At 34.6% G+C, this 19,759-nt stretch overlaps 1 protein-coding gene across 3 annotated transcripts in view; it reads left to right on the forward strand.

Annotated features, from left to right (window-relative positions):
• The first annotated feature begins 7,616 nt into the window (after positions 1 to 7,616).
• Positions 7,617 to 19,759, forward strand: part of LOC125259905 (ankyrin repeat domain-containing protein SOWAHB) — a 33,886-nt gene continuing 21,743 nt past the window's right edge. For 2 of the 3 annotated variants that reach the window (XM_048177906.1, XM_048177905.1), the window contains exons 1-3: positions 7,617 to 7,877; positions 15,606 to 15,667; positions 16,863 to 17,105. In XM_048177906.1, the coding sequence (XP_048033863.1) occupies positions 7,754 to 7,877; positions 15,606 to 15,667; positions 16,863 to 17,105 (429 nt within the window). In that variant the 5' untranslated portion in view covers positions 7,617 to 7,753. The remainder of the gene's footprint in view (positions 7,878 to 15,605; positions 15,668 to 16,862; positions 17,106 to 19,759) is intronic. The other variant, XM_048177904.1, reaches the window with a different exon arrangement.

The raw sequence follows: 19,759 nt of genomic DNA on the forward strand, positions 1-19,759 counted from the left end.
GTACATTAATGGATCTTGAGAGAGGGAGTATTGCTGTCTATGCAGGCCTCACTGAGCCATCGGATTTCAACTAAAATAAAACTAAAATAAAATTCTGTCATTTATTACTCACCCTTATGCCGTTCCACACCCGTAAGACCTTCGTTAATCTTCAGAACACAAATTAAGATATTTTAGTTGAAATCCGATGGCTCAGTGAGGCCTCCATAGGGAGCAATGGACATTTCCTCTCTCAAGATCCATAAAGGTACTAAAACATATTTAAATCAGTTCATGTGAGTACAGTGGTTCAATATTAATATTATAAAGCGACGAGAATGTTTTTGGAGCGCCAAAAAAAAAAAAAACTAAAACTAAATAACGACTTATTTAGTGATGGCCGAATTCAAAACAATGCTTCAGGAAGCATCGGAGCATAAATGAATCAGTGTATCGAATCTTCTGTTCGGAGCGCCAAAGTCACGTGATTTCAGCCGTTGGCAGTTTGACACGCGATCTGAATCATGATTCGACACACTGATTTCGATGCTTCATGAAGCAGTGTTTTGAAATCGGCCATCACTAAATAAGTCGTTATTTTGTTTTTTTTTTGGCGCTCCAAAAATATTCTCGTCGCTTTATAATATTAATATTGAACCACTGTACTCACACGAACCGATTTAAATATGTTTTTAGTACCTTTATGGATCTTGAGAGAGGAAGTGTCCATTGCTCCCTATGGAGGCCTCACTGAGCCATCGGATTTCAACTAAAATATCTTAATTTGTGTTCCGAAGATTAATGAAGGTCTTACGGGTGTGGAACGCATGAGGGTAAGTAATAAATGACAGAATTTTCATTTTTGGGTGAACTAACCCTTTAAGACAAAAATGTAAATCTACACTATGACCACTAGAGAGAGCTACTGAGTCAAAGATAGGAATTTCAAGCACTGCAGTGTTGAACACACTGCTGATTATGGCACTTATAAAGGTAATGTTACTTCAGATTTTAGGGTATTAGTTTTCACTCAGTTTCACAGCATATTTATTATTTTCGGAGATTTAATTACTTGCTAAACTTAAATAGTTCTAGAAGAAAGACTCTTGAGGGTAGGATCTCATTGTTATTTATTTATCTATCAAGTTTTTGCAGCAGTATAGCAGTCAAACATTAGAAAGTATTATCTAAAAGATATACAGTATGTAAAAACTAAATATTTACTTCCACTGATCTAAATTCTTGGAAGTGAATGACACCGGAAGCCAGACACATTCACTGTAAAAATGGCTGTGCCCGCTCTCATGTTAAAAAAGGTGAAAAAGCCACATGTAAACAAACACACAAGATGAGTTTGATTAATCACACATCACACACAGCAGATGTCTACCACTCTGAATATGTTATACAGAAACATAAACACAAGATGAGATGCTCTGCTGTGTATTTTTACAATTTACATTCACTCTCAAACTGTTTCATGAGATGATTTATGTTTCCTGTCAGTTTTTTGAGGTTGTGGCATCTTCTTCAGGTCTTTCAGAGCTTGAAGCTGGGTTGGTCTAAACTCATTCACCCTCTGCTCCACGGCAGCGGTTGGCATTCTGGGATGTGTGCGGGCCAAGGTGTATTTACAGGTGATTATATCAGCTAATCGGTGGATTACAGCATGTTGACTCCACACAAGACCCTAATCCTCATGGAAAAGGCAACGTTCCGGCCCGTGGGATTTTCTCCATTAATCCCATCCTAGATTTGCCGGATCCAACCCCCCTCACCAACCTCCCCCCGATTCCCACATCTGGCCTTCTGGGGCTTATCAATGTAATCCTCCATTTTAGAAGTAGTTTATTATGCTTCATCGCTGATACACTGGACTTTAATTATAAAAATGCAGCTTTTCGCTGCAACACTAAAGTAATTACACAACCTGAGTCGATTAGCTGCTCTGTTTGTGTGTGTGTGCAAGTATGTGCATCCGTACACTCACATATATTACCATTCAAAAGTTAACTTTTTTTAAAGACATTATTACTTTATTCTGCAAGCAGGCATTACATTACATTGATACAATAGTGTTTATAATGTTACATAAGATTTTTATTAAAAATAATTCTGAAAATGTATTTTCTAAATGCATCACAGTTTCCACAAAACTATTAAGCAGCAGAACTGTTTCACACTGATAATAATAAGAAATGATTTCTGAAGGATCATGTGACACTGAAGACTGGAGTAATGATGCTGAAAATTCAGCTTTGATCACAGAAATAAATTAAAATATATTTCAGTTAGTGCTGTCAAACGATTAATCGCGATTAATCGCATCCAAAATAAAAGTTTGTGTTTACAAAATATATGTGTGCACTGTAAAAAAAAGAATTGTTGATTTAACTTAAAAAAGTAAGTTATCTGGGTGCCTTAAAATGAAAAATTTGAGTTAATACAATGAAGGCGATTGGATTAATCAACAGAAACTCAAAATATTATGCTATCTGAACTACATTAATTATTAAAGTTGATTTGACAAAAGAAAAAATGTTATAACAAATCATGAAAATAATTTATTTCAGTGTGTGTACTGTGTATACTTTTATGTATATATAAATACACACGGATGCATGTATTCAACAAAAATATATTACGTTTATATATCATATAAATTATATATATATATATATATACATGATTACATGTAAATATTTCTGAAATACATGTATGCATGTATGTGTGTGTTTATATTTACATAATAAATATACAGTACACATATATTATGTAAACAAACTTTTATTTTGGATGCGATTAATCGTGATTTAACAGCACTAATTCAAATAGAAAACGGTTACTTTAAATTGTAATATTTCACAATATTACTGTTTTTGACTGGTTTTGATCAAATAAATGCAACCTTGATAAGGATGAGACTTTCAAAACATAAAAAATCGTAACCAAATTTATATACGTATATAAATAAAAAGTAAAACATGCCACTAAAATGTATAGTTCAGATGCAGAAAGCTCCTTAAAAAAATTTTTGTCTAATTAATTTGGACATTTCAAGTGATACTGTATTTTAGATGTCACCAAGTCCAACTCAAACGATCATGAACTCCTGCTTCTCCTTGTGACAGATGTCATAAAGCATCCTGTAAAAATTGTCTGATTAACACAAAAGGGCACTTTGGCAAATCCAGATTACGAGAGCACTTTCCTTTATTAAACGCTGCCAATCCCAGCACTCTCTGCAGCTCTGGGATTAAAATCAGGTAGACACCATTGTCTGTCTAAACAATCCCCTCTGTAAGCCTCGCTGTGTTTCTCGGCTCATGAGTGACGGTGACCGTCAGTGTGAACACCGTTCTCTTTAATGAACATCATCCTCTTTAGAGGCCTAGATGATTGGATTTAGACTGTGTTTGTATGAGGGAGTAAAAGGGAAATGAGAACCGAGGCATGTTTACTAGGTTTTCCGCTGTGCGAAAAGGCCCCGCGACAAGCGCCGTCCATATGGAGTGGCTCACTGTGAGAACAGCTGCCTCCCATCAGCCCGTCCATGTCGCACGGCACCATTATACGCTGATTGACCTTTGTATTGTCACAAAAGCTGCCAAGCAACATCTGGCATCATTAGGCGCAGTGGTTTTTATCAGGTTAACATGGAATATTGTATACAGATCCAAGGAGGGGACGTGGAAAATCTAGTTTGAGGTTTGGTATCTCTCCATCTGTGAGGTGGAGAAACAGTGTCCTGAGGGCGGGGGTTTTAGTGGGTGGTTGCTGGGGTGTTGTTAGGGTGTGGACCAAGTAAATCGAACCCACCCCCAAGTCTGATCATTGTAAATGTATTGAATCTTTCAACTGTTTTATCGTCTGCCAAGTGAAAATCATTATTATTCTCATTTTCAATTATTATTATTAGCATTATTTCTATTATTTAATTGTCATAATTATTTGTTACCACATATAATAAATAATTTAATAACAAAAATATAAAACATAAAAAGCACCACAAATAATTAATAATAAGGTTCACATAATTTATATAAAAGAACCTGGTCAGAATTTTTATTACTTTTTATTATTTTTATCATAATTATTTGTTACCACAAATAATAAATAATTACATAAATAAATATAAATAATAAAAAGCACCACAAATATATATTATATATATATATATATGATTATTCTTTAATATTATTATTAATACTTATTATTATTTTTATTGATTATTGATATTGATTATAATATAATATATTATATTATTTAATTATAATTATTTATTACTATGAATAATAAATAATTTAATAAATAAATATAAACTCTCTCTCTCTCTATATATATATATATATATATATATGTATATTATTTATTTATTTATTTTTACATAATTCATATACTAGAAGGAATCAGGTCAGAATTGTCTGGTGTTTTTTTTAATTACTTTTATATTCTTTTTTTATTTCATTATAATTATATATGACCACAAATAATAAATAATTAATTAAATAAATAAATAAATAAATAATTAAAGAAATATAAATAATAAAAAGCACAACAAATAATTAATATTTAAATTGTTTGTTGTCAAGGTTTACTAGAAGGAGCCCTTAGTTTCCAGGTGCTTTTTTCTGTATTATTACTATTATTAATTATAATTACAATAACTATTTTTATTAATTATAATAAATTGTATTATTTAATTATCACAATTATTTGTTACCACAAATAATAAATAATTACATAAATAAATATAAATAATAAAAAGCACCACAAATATATATATTATATATATGATTATTCTTTTATATTATTATAAATACTTATTATTATTTTTATTGATTATAATATTGATTATAATATAATATATTATATTATTTAATTATAATTATTTATTACTATGAATAATAAATAATTTAATAAATAAATATAAACTCTCTCTATATATTTTTTTTTATTTATTTATTTATTTTTGCTTAATTCATATACTAGAAGGAATCAGGTCAGAATTGTCTGGTATTTTTTTTTAATTACTTTTATATTCTTTTTTTATTTCATTATAATTATATATGAGCATAAATAAATAATTAAATAAAGAAAGAAAGAAAGAAAGAAAGAAAGAAAGAAAGAAAAATAATAAAAAGCACAACAAATAATTAATATTTAAATTGTTTACATTAAGGTTCACTAGAAGGAGCCCTTAGTTTTCAGGTGCTTTTTTCTAAATTATTATTGTTAATTATAATTACAATAACTATTTTTATTAATTATAATAAATTGTATTTACTTTACTTATCACAATTATTTGTTATTATCACAAATAATAAATAATTATATTAATAAATATAATAATAAAAAGCATCTCAAACAATTAATAATAAGGTTCACACATAATTCCTATGCTATAGGAACCAGGCCATAGTTTCTGGTGTTTTGTTATTCTGAATTACTTCTGCTTGACTTAATATTTAAGCTGTTTTTCTGTTCTGATTCTGTCCCATTAGACATAACATATGTCTGCGAGCTCATAATCATTACTTAGGTGTTTTGAAAAATGAAAGTGACCATACGGCACAGTTTATAAAAACAACTTTACAGAGATTAATGTTATTGTATCAGCCTTAAGGAGCTTATTGTCATTCCAGTATTGTATTTTTGAGGGGGTTAATGCACTGAAAATGAAATGACAAGCATATTACTTAATTAAATGGAAATCCATTTGGAAATGCCAGACGCTGCCGGCGAGTTGCAATGTAAACGAGTTGCATTTACTACCATTTCTGCAATTAATCTGGTGTACTGTGGTTCTGACATACCTTTGGATTACCAGATGTCAAATCCACAAAGTAAAAGATAGCATGGAACATTTCATTGTTTGTATTCTCATTAAAGGAAGAGCGCTTGCAGGTCTCAGATTGTGTAGGCAATGGTTCTTGCATATGGTCCTTTGAATAAATTATAAGTCACCAGTTGTGTTTGATAACCAACTCAGATATATATTAGGTCACTCCATCCACACAGCTAAATAAGTGTGACTGTATAGTGACAGTGAGGGTGGAGCATGTGACTGGCCGCTATCAGCTGAATGAGTGTCCAGTGGAGAATGTTGCCCTCCTGAAACGTCCAGTCACTTCCAGTCATTAAACATTAACAGACGAGCTCACCTTGGAAATACACCAGTTGAATTAACTGTAAGTCCTGTAGTTCTTTGTATACTTTCTGGATAGCAGTAACCATCAAGTCTTGGCTACAAAAAGCTATTTCCATCGTTATTGCGTTATTAAGGCCTTCTGTGACAACATGCCCCAATAGCAGCTAATATTGTTACAATGGAATCTGCTAGTAGCATAAAAATTAGTTCATTTTATGTTCAGATATTTACATATATATACATTTTTTTTTTTTTTTTGATTTTTTTTTCTTCATCGGAATTGTACGAAATTTGATAATGGCACTGGCACCTTTGAGAAGGTGAAATGGTCAAAAAAGTCAAAAGTAAAAAAAAAAAAAAAAAATAGTCACACTTGTACTCCTTTGTGATCAAAAATGACCGCATTGGAAATTAATAATGAATGGGAAATGAATTACATCTAGTGGAAACTTTTGGTACTGTACCCTAACAAAATCTTATTGAAAGCTCATTTTTTCAGATATATAGCAATCCCAAATTTGGAACACGATGGAAGCTTGTTTCCTCCACTGAATAAAAAATAAAAAGGTATAATTGTGCCTTTTTATCTTGTTTGTGTGATATAAACTCGCAATTGTGAGTTAGAAAGTCAGAAATGCGAGATGTAACCTCACAGTTGCGAGTTATAAAGTCAGAATTTTGAGAAAAAAAGTCAGAATTGCGAGTTTATATCTCGCAATTGTGAGTTTAACGTGAAATTGTTAGTTTATAACAACACTTTTTTCCCTTTAGCAATAATCTGTCAAGTGTCTTCTTTAAAAACTTAACTATGTTTCCCAAAGCATTCAAGATTTACTTTATTATTAATATTATAAAGCAACGAGAATATTTTTGGAGCGCCAAAAAAACTAAACAAAATAACGACTTAGTGATGGCCGATTTCAAAACACTGCTTCAGAAAGCATCAGAGCACAAATGAATCAGTGTATCGAATCTGCTGTTCGGAGCGCCAAAGTCACATGATTTCAGCCGTTGGCAGATGGACACGCGATCTGAATCATGATTCGATAAACTGATTCATTTGTACTCCGAATCTTCCTGAAGCAGTGTTTTGAAATCGGCCATCACTAAATAAGTCGTTATTTTTTTCTTTTTTTTTGGCGCACCAAAAATATTCTCGTCGCTTTATAATATTAATATTGAACCACTGTACTCACATGAACTGATTTAAATATGTTTTTAGTACCTTTATGGATCTTGAGAGAGGAAGTGACATTGCTCCCTATGGAGGCCTCACGGAGCCATCGGATTTCAACTAAAATATCTTAATTTGTGTTCCGAAGATTAACGAAGGTTTTACAGGTGTGGAACGGCATGAGGATAAGTAATAAATGACAGAATTTTCATTTTTGGGTGAACTAACCCTGTAATTCTCTCTTTTAGTCTCCAGAGCACAAGGAGTTAACTGTAGGAGGTGCTGTCTGCAGATTTGGGTGGAGTGAACTTGGCCAGGCAGTGTACTTTCTTCTTCAGTAATTAGCTTGGCTTCCAGCAAAGCCATGCTTCAGCATCTTCGAGAACAACCCGTCACGACTAGAGCGCATCTGTTGTAAAATACAGTTTATTTTCAGTTCCCTGTCAGAGATGGGCGAAATCAGTGAAGCGTCCTTACTGGATTACATCTGTTCCTCAGGAGGAAAAGTCAAAAATTCAGATCTGTCCAAAACATATAAGCATTTTATAAACCATAGCGATTTGCAACTACGTGGTGAGTAAATGAGAATATGACATTTTTCACATTCGCGTTCGCTTTACAACACTGCAAGCACGCGACGCAACGCGTCACGGTGGCGTTCACACGAGACGCGTTTTTGCGTTTAGAAACTGAATGAAACCGAACGCGCGGGGTCTTTTTATAAGTTTATTAAATAAACTACATTTTTAATGCGACACGCCGACTTAACGCATTCGAGACGCGACGCAACTGAGGCAGCGCAGACCAACGATTAAAACCTTTTAATTTTGTCGAGCTGCTAGCAGTGTAAATGCGGTGTTTTTGGTGGCCAAGTCTCTGACACATTTTTCATTCTATAATAAGAATTAAAACTGCATACTGTGCTTTTGCTCTGCTTGAGGGCTGTGTAGATGGCTTTTAGCGTCTTAAAACATCTGAAGTAACTGTGACAAACATCTGCTTTAGATTAGAAAAGCTCTACCAACAGATAGAATTACGCATGGAATTCTGTCATTTCCTTTACTCCCTCAGGAAGGGCCCCTACATTCCCAAACCATGACAGTAGAGTTCTAAATAGAATATAGTTTACTGTTTAATTCATATTCCAATATTAATCAAAATATGTCCATATTAAATTTTGTAATGCATTAAACTGATTGGCATAACAACAGCAAGTTAATTTTCTGATTTATATAAATCTGAATAACACATGCCTATATATAGACTATAAGCATTAATTTATATATGTGCATATTCATATAAAGATAAATCTGGGTTATATTAGATATTACTGACAGTTTGACGCAACATTTGACGCAAAGGAAGGCACTGTTTTTCTTACATTAAGTAGAATATACTCAAATTCTGATTGATGTTGGAGTATTCCTTTGCACATACTTATTTTGATAAAAGCTGATTCTGACTTAGTCTTTTCTGATTTAGCTTTTCTAATGGATCAAATGTTTACAGTATATTGATGATATGCCTATATAAGCTGATAAATTGTCCAATATTTGCATCAAATGATATCTGTAGCTGCTTGCCTGATTAAGACAAGCATGAACTCTTTCACTTGACTCAGTTTCAACAGCCTTGTCAATGAATATTGCAAAATTGCAAGAACATTGCATAGTCGGCATGAAACAGAAGTTGCAATAGGCTTTTCTTCCCTATTGTGCTGTATATCCAAGTGAAACGGCTTCTGCAACAAGACACATTTTGATTTTGTCCTTTAGGAATTGATTGGATGCAGTTGGATGGTTGTAGTTTGCTATTGGTGGATCTCATGTGAGTGACAGGTTGCCCCTCCCTCAAGTCTGTAAACACATCATCAGAGAAGAGAAGAGATGTTGCTACAAGAGGGAGGGGAATTTATTTTGAATTAGGATTATGAGAGCACATGAATTAAAAAAAAATACTGATGTGCATGGATAAATTATTTATAATACTGCAATATTCCATAAAAAAAAATAAGAATGGTGAATTGTAATTTCATGGTGACTTTAATCATATTGACTTTTCACATTCTATAGTTATCAGCATCTGCTTTTGGAAAACAAATACTGGTTCAACACTAGTGTTTTGTGTGTGAACATTAAATATTAATGTAAAAAATGAAATTACATGTCTGCTATGAAGGTCTTGGCTACAGCAAAGTGGGCCAAATAAAAAAAACACAGCGTTCTCATAAACCACTTAAATTGTAATTAAATTAGATGATATTGCATTTAATCCTACATACATGTGTCAGACATAAATTTATGAAACAATTATCCGTAATGGCTTATAATGCTTCGTCCAGCTGTGCTTGTACAGTTGTGTACAGAGGTTTCAAAATCTGCCTTCATCTGGGACCATCTGACAGCTAACCAATTATCATAATTATTCTCCTTTACCGCATCAGATAATTCTGGGGTTATAATGATTCCAGTCCTTTTTAGGATGGTGGTTTTGATGGGATCTCGGGCAGTTGCTATATATTCTGTGTGGGAATGTAGATTCCTTGTGTAGTTGGCCAGCATAGACTAATAAATTTGCTCAGAAAGCTAAACAGTGTACCTCTTAGTACCATGGCAGGAATTCCGCTAAAACTGTTAAGTGTTGACTTCCCTTAAGGTTTCCTGTTGTTGTGGATGCTGTGTTGCAATGTCATCCCTGTCTTTTCCCCTGGCAGGAAACGGAAAGGTTGTGTAGGGTACATTCTCTATTTAAAGATCCCAGCCCTGATATATTTTGGCTGTTTGGCACAATCCAGTTTAAGTGATACTGTTTAACCCTTTACGGCTCACATTGTGTTTGAGAGTTTAACAACATCCACAGTGTTGTACTTTTAAGTTTGTTTGTTTGTGGTATCTGACTTTTGACAAAAAAGGGTCAGATGTTTCATAAAACATTTTAAAGACCTATTTAGGCGAAAGACTCAAGAATTGGATTTGTATGTTTATTTTATTTTTCATTGACAATGACATTTTATTAAAGGGTTAGTTCACCCAAAAATGAAAATTATGTCATTAATGACTCACCCTCATGTCATTTCAAACCCGTAAGACCTCCGTTCATCTTCAGAACATAGTTTAAGATATTTTAGATTTAGTCCGAGAGCTTTCTGTCCCTCCATTGAAAATGTATACGGTAGACTGTCTATGTCCAGAAAGGTAATAAAAACATCATCAAAGTAGTCCATGTGACATCAGAGGGTTAGTTAGAATTTGTTGAAGCATCGAAAATACATTTTGGTCCAAAAATAACAAAAACTATGACTTTATTCAGCATTGTCTTCTCTTCCGGAATCCTTTCCATTGAATTGATTCCACTGAATTGATTCCACTGAAATTCTGAATTGATTCCATTGAATTGATTCCATTGAATCCTTTCATCTGTCCGCGTTGGTTATGCACTTTTACGTCGCCGTGGTTGTTTTTGGCGATTAGGACATCCGCGACATGCACACTTACGCACCATTTTACAATATAGCAATACCAAAATACAAACAATGTAGAATAGCTTGAATACAGCGTGCGTCTCCCTCAGACTGTAAACGAAGCTCGGGCGCACCGGATAACACGTCAGCAGCGTCACTGCGGAGTCGTGAACCACACTCCGGAGCAGAAGGGGGCGGTAATGCACCAATAAGCTGGATGCCAACCGCCGTAAACCAGGAAAGAAGAAGAAGAAGCAGAGTCGTGAACGCGGATTGACAACAGACCCGGAAGAGAATACAATGCTGAATAAAGTCATAGTTTTTGTTATTTTTGGACCAAAATGTATTTTCGATGCTTCAACAAATTCTAACTAACCCACTGATGTCACATGGACTACTTTGATGATGTTTTTATTACCTTTCTGGACATGGACAGTCTACCGTACATACATGTTCAATGGAGGGACAGAAAGCTCTCGGACTAAATCTAAAATATCTTAAACTGTGTTCCGAAGATGACCGGAGGTCTTACGGGTTTGGAACGACATGAGGGTGAGTCATTAATGACAAAATTTTCATTTTTGGGTGAACTAACCCTTTAATTCATTTATAATGTTTATTAGCAATAAAATCATTAGTTCATAAGGTCTGCAATCATTAAAAAATGCAAAAAATATGAAAATATACGTTACTATCATGCTTTTTTAATTTCTACATTAACAAAATATATCAGTGCTGATATATCAACATCAATATAACAGTAATCGCTGATATCAGTACTCATCAATGTAACGTCAATGACTGGGGCCCGAAAAGTATAGTGAAACAGTGTAACAATGTACAAATAAATAATAAAAATAATAATTAAATAAAATATGTGATTAAAATAAATAAAACGTCTGATTAAAATAATAAATAAATAACACTAATTTGAATGAATAAAAAAATAAATAATACATATTCTAACAGTACTATATTGAGTAAAAAATAAGTAAATAAAAATGTAACATATTAGAAACTAAATATTTTCCAGATAGATGAGACTGATCATATTTGAGGGCATCTAAAAACCCTGACCTAGACTATGTTATGCACTAAATATGTGTTGAACCAAAGGACTTTTTCATTTATATATTTATACTAATAAAAAAAGATTAATACTTCAGAATATTGTTGACCTTGGCTCAAAATCTAGCATTGCATTTGTCTGTTGCCTTGGTAACCAAAAAACTGTTTCACAGGGAAAAAAATTTAGGATTGAGTCACATAGCACCTGCAAACAACAGAAATCTTAATGTGATATTTAAATGAAACCATTTAGAGTTAAAAAGTGCCTTACAAGAGATGTTTCCATGACAGTCTGCCAAAATCATATGTTCAAGTTAGTAAAACTAGAGCAGCGGTTTTAAACTGTGGGTTGCGCCTCAGAGGGGAAGTAAGTGGTTCGGACAACATGCAGGAATGATGGTGCATTCATGCCATGTCAGAAATATGAAAAATAAACATGTTTATTCACGTTTTCAGTTTAACATGTTTGTTAGGTTCATATCTTGTATTTACATATTTCTGGCATGGCGCATCACAGGAGCGTTTCTCATGGTCTGCAGTGCATGTAAAAACAAATAAGCACCACCTGTGTAGTCCGATTCATGAACATATGACTCTTATGAATCGGTTCTTTTAATGACTCATTCAAGAGATCTGCTTGGAAGAACGTCAGGGGCACATCGATCTCAAATCATAAATATCCAACATGCAATCAGAAATCCTGTTGTATGGGGGAAACCCCGAGTACAAACGCGCACACGCTCTGTAGATTGTCAGTGAAACGAAACGATACCCAATCAGAAAGCGAGCTGACAGGATACAAAGCATAACACGACTGCATCCAAACCTTTTTCTTTTTTTCCCCATGAATTTTCTGTAAAAAGCAGTCCAAACAATATTATATCAATTTCTTCTTGCTCTTCATTCCACAGTTTTGGTTTACTCTAAAGTCATGTTTGACCGCGAGAGATTTTGCGAGATTTCCCGTGTTCCCGTAGGGACTGTGGTTGTTTGTGAATGGAGTCTGTTAGTGTGTGGTCAGCTGTCTTGGTCACATCGCGGCACTTCACACACTATATGAACAAAACTGTTAAATATATGTTTTTTATCATCTTGTTTGTGATCTCTTTCACATTTTGAAAATCTGATAAGATTTTAAAAATCTTTTAGTGTGGGCCAGCCTTTACTGGTTTGAATCCATTTAACAAGTCTTTTATTGAATGAACTCCATCAGAATGGCTACTGGATCAACACATGACTCACTTACTGAACTTCAAGTTCCATGTCAAAGCTCATTACGTCAATATAGCTGTATTGTGCCACCAAGAAAGCAAAAATACAAAGTTCTGTCATGAAACTCTAGATAGCGCAGGCTAATAGGTCCTTAACTCAACCTGTGCTTGCAATCACATCATTCTCTATAGGGCATAACTGATTGGTTCCTGCTCAGTTGCCAATGAGTTCGCTGCTCAACCTTCAAATACTGGTCAGCGTTTGCTGTAGCAGTTGCCGCACGCTTTCAGAAACCCTCCTCCTTCCCCAGCTCCACCTGTATATATCTGCTATGGGTAATTCATGTATGCTACAGCCGCAGCATGTCTTACTCACAGCAGTTTGTCGTGACTCGTGTGTATATTCAGTAGCCTGTACTTTCTCTACAGCAGCAATAACCAACAGCAGCAGCAGCGTAGCGTATCTATTCACACCCATTACTATGCCAAACACTGACAGAAATACATTTTCCTTAAGGCAATGGAAGGAAATTGAAGTAGGAAAAATAAGTCTTTGGGATCTAAATAAAACTGCGAGCCAGCGCTGGGAGCATCTGAGTGATAATCCATTGGGAACGGCCGTTGAAAAGGCATATGAGCCTGCAGTAATGAAAGATTTGTTTGTGCAGGTCTCCTCCCTGTCATTTTCTATTCTTGTATAGTAATCCGAGCCAGTCTCTGGTTTCTCCGTGATGAAGTCAGTCTGTGCTGAAGTGATGTTGCATAACATCACAAACTCCCACGGGCCAGGAATCAGAGTCCATTGTTTGTGCGAAACGTTAAACAGCTAATCTTACCAATCAATAACTTGCAGACAGAGCAAATCAATAAATAAACAAGTGTTCAAGGTGTAGTCAAACTCAAACCAGTAAATGTTGCTTTTAAAGGGATAGTTCACCCCCCCAAAAAATGATCATTCTGTCTTCCTTTACCCTCATGTCGTTCCAAACCTGTATGACTTTATTTTTTTCCTTCGGAACATAAATGAAAATGTTTATGTATAAAATTTAAAGGGATAGTCCATCCAAAGATGGAATTTTTGTAATCATCTTCATGTCTTTCCAAACCTATATGAGTTTTGTCCTTCTGCTGAACACAAAAGAAGATATTTTGAAGAGTGTTGCTAACCATTTTGGTTCCCTTCGACATTCATTGTATGGACAAAAAATATAGTGGAAGTCAAATGGTTTGGTTACAGGCATTCTTCAAAATATCATCTTTTGTGTTCAGCAGAAGAAAGAAATCCATGCAGGTTTGGAATGACATGAGGGTGAGTAAATAATAACAAAATTGTCATTTTTTGGGGGGGGGGTGGACTGTCCCTTTAAAGGTGCCCTAGAATCAAAAATTGAATTTATCTTGGCATAGTTGAATAACAAGAGTTCAGTACATGGAAATGACATACAGTGAGTCTCAAACTTCATTGTTTCCTCCTTCTTATATAAATCTCATTTGTTTAAAAGACCTCCGAAGAACAGGCGAATCTCAACATAACTGTTATGTAACAGTCGGGATCATTAATATGTACGCCCCCAATATTTGCATATGCCAGCCCATGATTGAGGCATTACACAAGGGCAGCCAGTATTAACGTCTGGATCTGTGCACAGCTGAATCATCAGACTAGGTAAGCAAACAAGAACAATAGCGAAAAATGGCAGATGGAGCAATAATAACTGACATGATCCATGATTACATGATATTTTTAGTGATATTTGTAAACTGTCTTTCTAAATGTTTCGTTAGCATGTTGCTATTGTACTGTTAAATGTGGTTAAAGTTACCATCGTTTATTACTGTATTCATGGAGACAAGAGAGCAGTCGCTATTTTCATTATTAAACACTTGCAGTCTGTATAATTCATAAACACAACTTCATTCTTTATAAATCTCTCCAACAGTGTAGCATTAGCAGTTAGCCACGGAGCATAGCCTCAAACTCATTCAGAATCAAATGTAAACATCCAAATAAATACTATACTCACATGATCCGACACATGCATGCAGCATGCATGACGAACATTTTGTAAAGATTCATTTGAGGGTTATATTAGCTGTGTGAACTTTAATGCACTGTTTTATAGTTCGGGGGGTGGGCCTGAATCGGTGTATAGTTAATGATGCCTCAAAATAGGCAGTTAAAAAAATTCATTAAAAAAAATCTATGGGGTATTTTGAGCTGAAACTTCACAGACACATTCAGGGGACACCTTAGACTTATATTACATCTTGTGAAAAAACATTCTAGGGCACCTTTAACTACTTTTGTATTCCACAGAAGACAGAACGTTATACAGGTTTGGAATTACAGGTTTGAACATCCATTTTTTGGGTGAATTGTTCCTTTAAATACTAGCTTCTGATATGCTTTTGGTTTTCTTCTGAAATGTTTTTATGAAGCAAAGAACTAATGCAAGGTCATATTGTACGAGTAACCTTTCTCTAAAGATATATTTGGAAAGCATGCTGGGAAAACATGATTCCTACTCACAACACATTAATCTCTCTTTTTTTTCCCTGCAGCCAAATACAGAGAAGAGTTCAAACTCATCATTGATAGAATTGCTGTGGTGAAATCTGAGAATGTGAGTACATGTGTTGTCAAATCATTATAGTAGAGTTTAAACTAATTAACTCCTCCTTTAGTCTCATTAAATAATCATTAGTGCGTTTTTGTGTTTGTAATGCGATCACGTTTATTCTCTGTCCCTGGAGAATAGTCGCACAGGTCTCTATTCCCACAGTGATTCATTATTTACTCTGTGACTGGGATAGGTCTCATTTTCTCACATCAATGCTATACCCCACACCCTTATGATCTTGGATCATTGTTCTAGATGTGTACTTTCCCTTGGATGAGATCACTTATAACTATAATCCATTTTTTTCCCAGCCATACAATACGGTTTAAAAGTTTGGGTTCAGGAAGAATTTATAGTTTTGATGGAAGTCTCTTATCCTTACTAAGTTTGCATTTATTTGATCAAAAATACGGTAAAAACTATTTGTGGTAAAACAGTAATATTATGAAATATTATTAATAAATTTTTTCTATTTTATTATATTATAATATGTAATTTATTCCTGTGATCAAAACTGAATTTTCAGCATCATTACTCCAGTCTTCAGTGTCACATGATCCTTCAGAAATCATTCTAATATGCTGATTTGCTGCTCAAGAAACATTATTTAGTATTATCAATGTTGAAAAGAGTTGTGCTGCTTCATATTTTTGTGGAAACTGTTACAAAATGTTTTTTTCAGGATGAATAGAAAGTTCAAAAACAGCATTTATTTGAAAAAGAAATCTGTTGTAACATTATAAATATCTTTAATGTCACTTTTTTATCAATTTAATGGGTCTCTGCTGAATATGTATTGATTTCTTTTTTTTAAAAATGCATTATTATTTTTATATGATTGTGTTAAAGAGACCAAAAATGAACATTTTATCATCATTTATTCATCTTAACATTGTTCCAAACCTGTATGACTTGCTTCCTACTATGGAGATATTTTGCAAATGACCAACCTGCTTTTTTTCATATCACTAAAATTAAATTTGTCAATCTCCAAAAAGTGCAAGAACGAGAAAAAGAACCATAAATGTAGTGCACTTTAATGCAAGTCATATGATATCTTTGAATGTTCTACAAAATATTTCCTTTTGTGCTCAAAAAAGATTTTTTTTTTTTTTTTTTTTTATGAGTAAATGATGAGGTAATTTTGGTGTTTTTTAAAATAACAGTATGGAGTTAATGGTTCCTTTTGTTATTTCAGGGAGAGAAATACCTCATCCTCAAGAAGAAGCATAGACAACTAATACAGGAGCGAGGGTCTGGTGCTGAAAAGGGAGGAGAATCAGTCAAGCAGGCTCATCCGAACCTACAAAATGAGCTCCAGGTCTCTAACCCAGTGCAGATCCATAACCCAACAGATCAGAAACAGCCAGTAATGGTGGCCTGGTGCTCAGGACCAATGATTACAGTCACAGAGGCACAAGAACCGACCCAGACCGATAATGTGAGTGATTCCTGATTATGATATCCATTCTGTATTACTGCTCATCATAGCATGAGTATTTAGAGGATATTACAAGCAGGGTTGCCAGGTTTTCACAAATAAAACCCGCCCAATTGCTACTCAAAACTAGCCCAAAAGAAGCCCAATTGCGTTTCAAGGGGGGTCCCCTGGTAAAAATCAGATTCCGGGGGGTAAAATCTAGCCTGGTAATACCAGACTCTGCTACTTCACTTTGCTTCGTAGACAGAGTCTGGAATGGCATAATAGAGAAGTGTTTTCTCTCTCGCTAGGGGGCGCTTGTCTGAAGTTTAAAATCATTGGTTACCCGTAAGCCAATCAGATACGTTTAGTTATGACGTATGTTATCCGCCTGTACAGCCGCATCGAAGCACAGACATCATGCATCGAACTCAAATCTATGATTGAACTTCCACTGTAAACCTGTTGTAAACACATGATGATGCGAGCGAAATACCGGAGTGAACATGGCTGTAAACGACTTTTGCAGATTATGCGAAGTTAATGCATCCCGAAGTTTGCATCCCGTGTCTCGTTTCCCATTTCCGCGGTCGTTTCGGGTTTCGATTGCTCTAACCTACAATGTAAAACTCGGCGCTTAGCATCTACGTCACGGCTCTCAGCCCGCCCTCTGTTCGTTGATTGGCCCGGCTGTTTCCAGACCGGTGGCAAACAGAAAGCTCTGACGCTGTATCAGACTGAGTACAGAAGCGAAATGAAATTGAGTGGAAGTAGGAAGTCTGACGTAGTCAGGCTAGGTAAAATCTGCATTTTTGGTCAAATTCATATTCCAGGGGCTAAATATCATGTTATTTGGGGTCACTTCAACCCACAGACATAAAAAAACAACCCGTGGCAACAGTGTTAAAGTAGCCCAATTCCACAGGAAAACCACAGACTTGGCAACACTGGTTACAAGTAAAATGTGCCTCACAGATCAGAGACCAGCAGCGTTGGGGATAACGCATTACAAGTAACATGCATCATGTACTTTTTTGATGTATTGAGTACTTTATAAATGTACACATTAACATTTGAGTCATTACTTTTTATTTTGAGTCATTATTATTAAATATTGAGTAATTAAAAAAAAAAAAAATATTGCATGTTTTCTTAAACATTTTTTAAACTTCTGAATTACATAACATAGTCACATAGTGACAAAAGTAACAAACACGTTACTTACAAGCCTCAGCCAGGTGAGAAAAAGTAGCACAAAAGCAATGTAACACAAGGCGTTACATTTTGTTACTCATTAAAAAGTAACTAGTTACATTACAAGTAACTAACCAGTTACTTTTTATGGAAATGTAACCAGTTACTTTTTAGGGAGTAACACAATGTAAAGCCTTACTTTTAAAAGTAACTTTCCCGAACACTGCTGACCAGTTTTTTCACAGTCATGTTGTCATAAATGACACATCTTGACGTCTTATGATTTTACTAAAAAAAGCATAACAAAGAAGAAGAAACAAGAAGAACTAAAGAGGAATCTGGCTGAGTAATTTGACCACAATATTTCAGCAGTATTCTGCAAAGTGACGTAATTCCCTTAAACAAATTAGTGAATTATTATGGTTCAAGTATGTGTCATAGTCTCAGTTAGACTAGCATGAAATGTTCACATCAAATGAAGAGCTTCATAGTGTAAAACTCTTGGTCTCTATTAATCATTTTCCTGGATATCACCCAGAGTCCTGTGTTTTTCCTCACTGTTTGCTAAAGCTTTTCTAGCTGGATTAAAGAAGCAGCTGGTGATAAGAGAAAGCTTGTCAAAAGCAGATAACACTGTGTTTCAGTTGCCTTATCTTTAGCTGTAGGACTTCAGCTGTTAAAAGCATTATTTTGAGCCTCATATTGAGACTTCCGGCAAGGAAGAGTATAGTGAGCATGTATAATTTCATTTTTGGAATGATTAATTGCTATTTGTTTTGCTTGGTTTCAAGATAATCTTCATATATCTTTGAAGCCTTGAAGCATCTTTTGATCATATAAACTTGCATCTCGACTGACCTTGACAAAAACCACAACTGCAGGGTCTGTGTACAGTGTCATTGAGTATAAAGGTTAAAGAAGTTTGCACACAGCTATAATAGCACAACATTCACCTCACTATTATTGGCAAGTATAATTTTTGTAACTCTGTCATTATAATTTTTATGATTTGGCTCACAATAATAAAATGATTTTAGAATTGGCTCACACTTATTCTCCCTATTAACTAAATATTAACTATGACTTTTGCCTCAATAAACTCCTAATTAATGCTTATATATATAAACTCCTGAACAAAATCTTAAGACCGGGGAAAACATTACAAGTATTCGCATTTTGCGCTATTGGATCATTACCAGGTTGTAAGTACTGCTTTAAAATGCCAAAAGAAGAAACAGGAACAAGAGACAAATAATAGAGAGTAGGCAATTTATTGAAAACTGCATTTAAACTCAAACAGGCTGACATCAGCTGATCAAAAGTTTAAGACCATAGCCTTAAAAAGTAAAAATCTGCACAAAAATAGGGCTTTCATGCCATTCTCCTTCAGACTTAACACTGTCTTGATCTCCTGATGGCAAAGGCAAGAAGGCCTTCTGTCTTTGAACATGGCAGGATTGTTGAGCTGCACAAGCAAGGGC

The sequence above is a fragment of the Megalobrama amblycephala genome, linkage group LG24 (genome assembly GCF_018812025.1).
Source record: "Megalobrama amblycephala isolate DHTTF-2021 linkage group LG24, ASM1881202v1, whole genome shotgun sequence".
NCBI lineage: Eukaryota > Metazoa > Chordata > Actinopteri > Cypriniformes > Xenocyprididae > Megalobrama > Megalobrama amblycephala.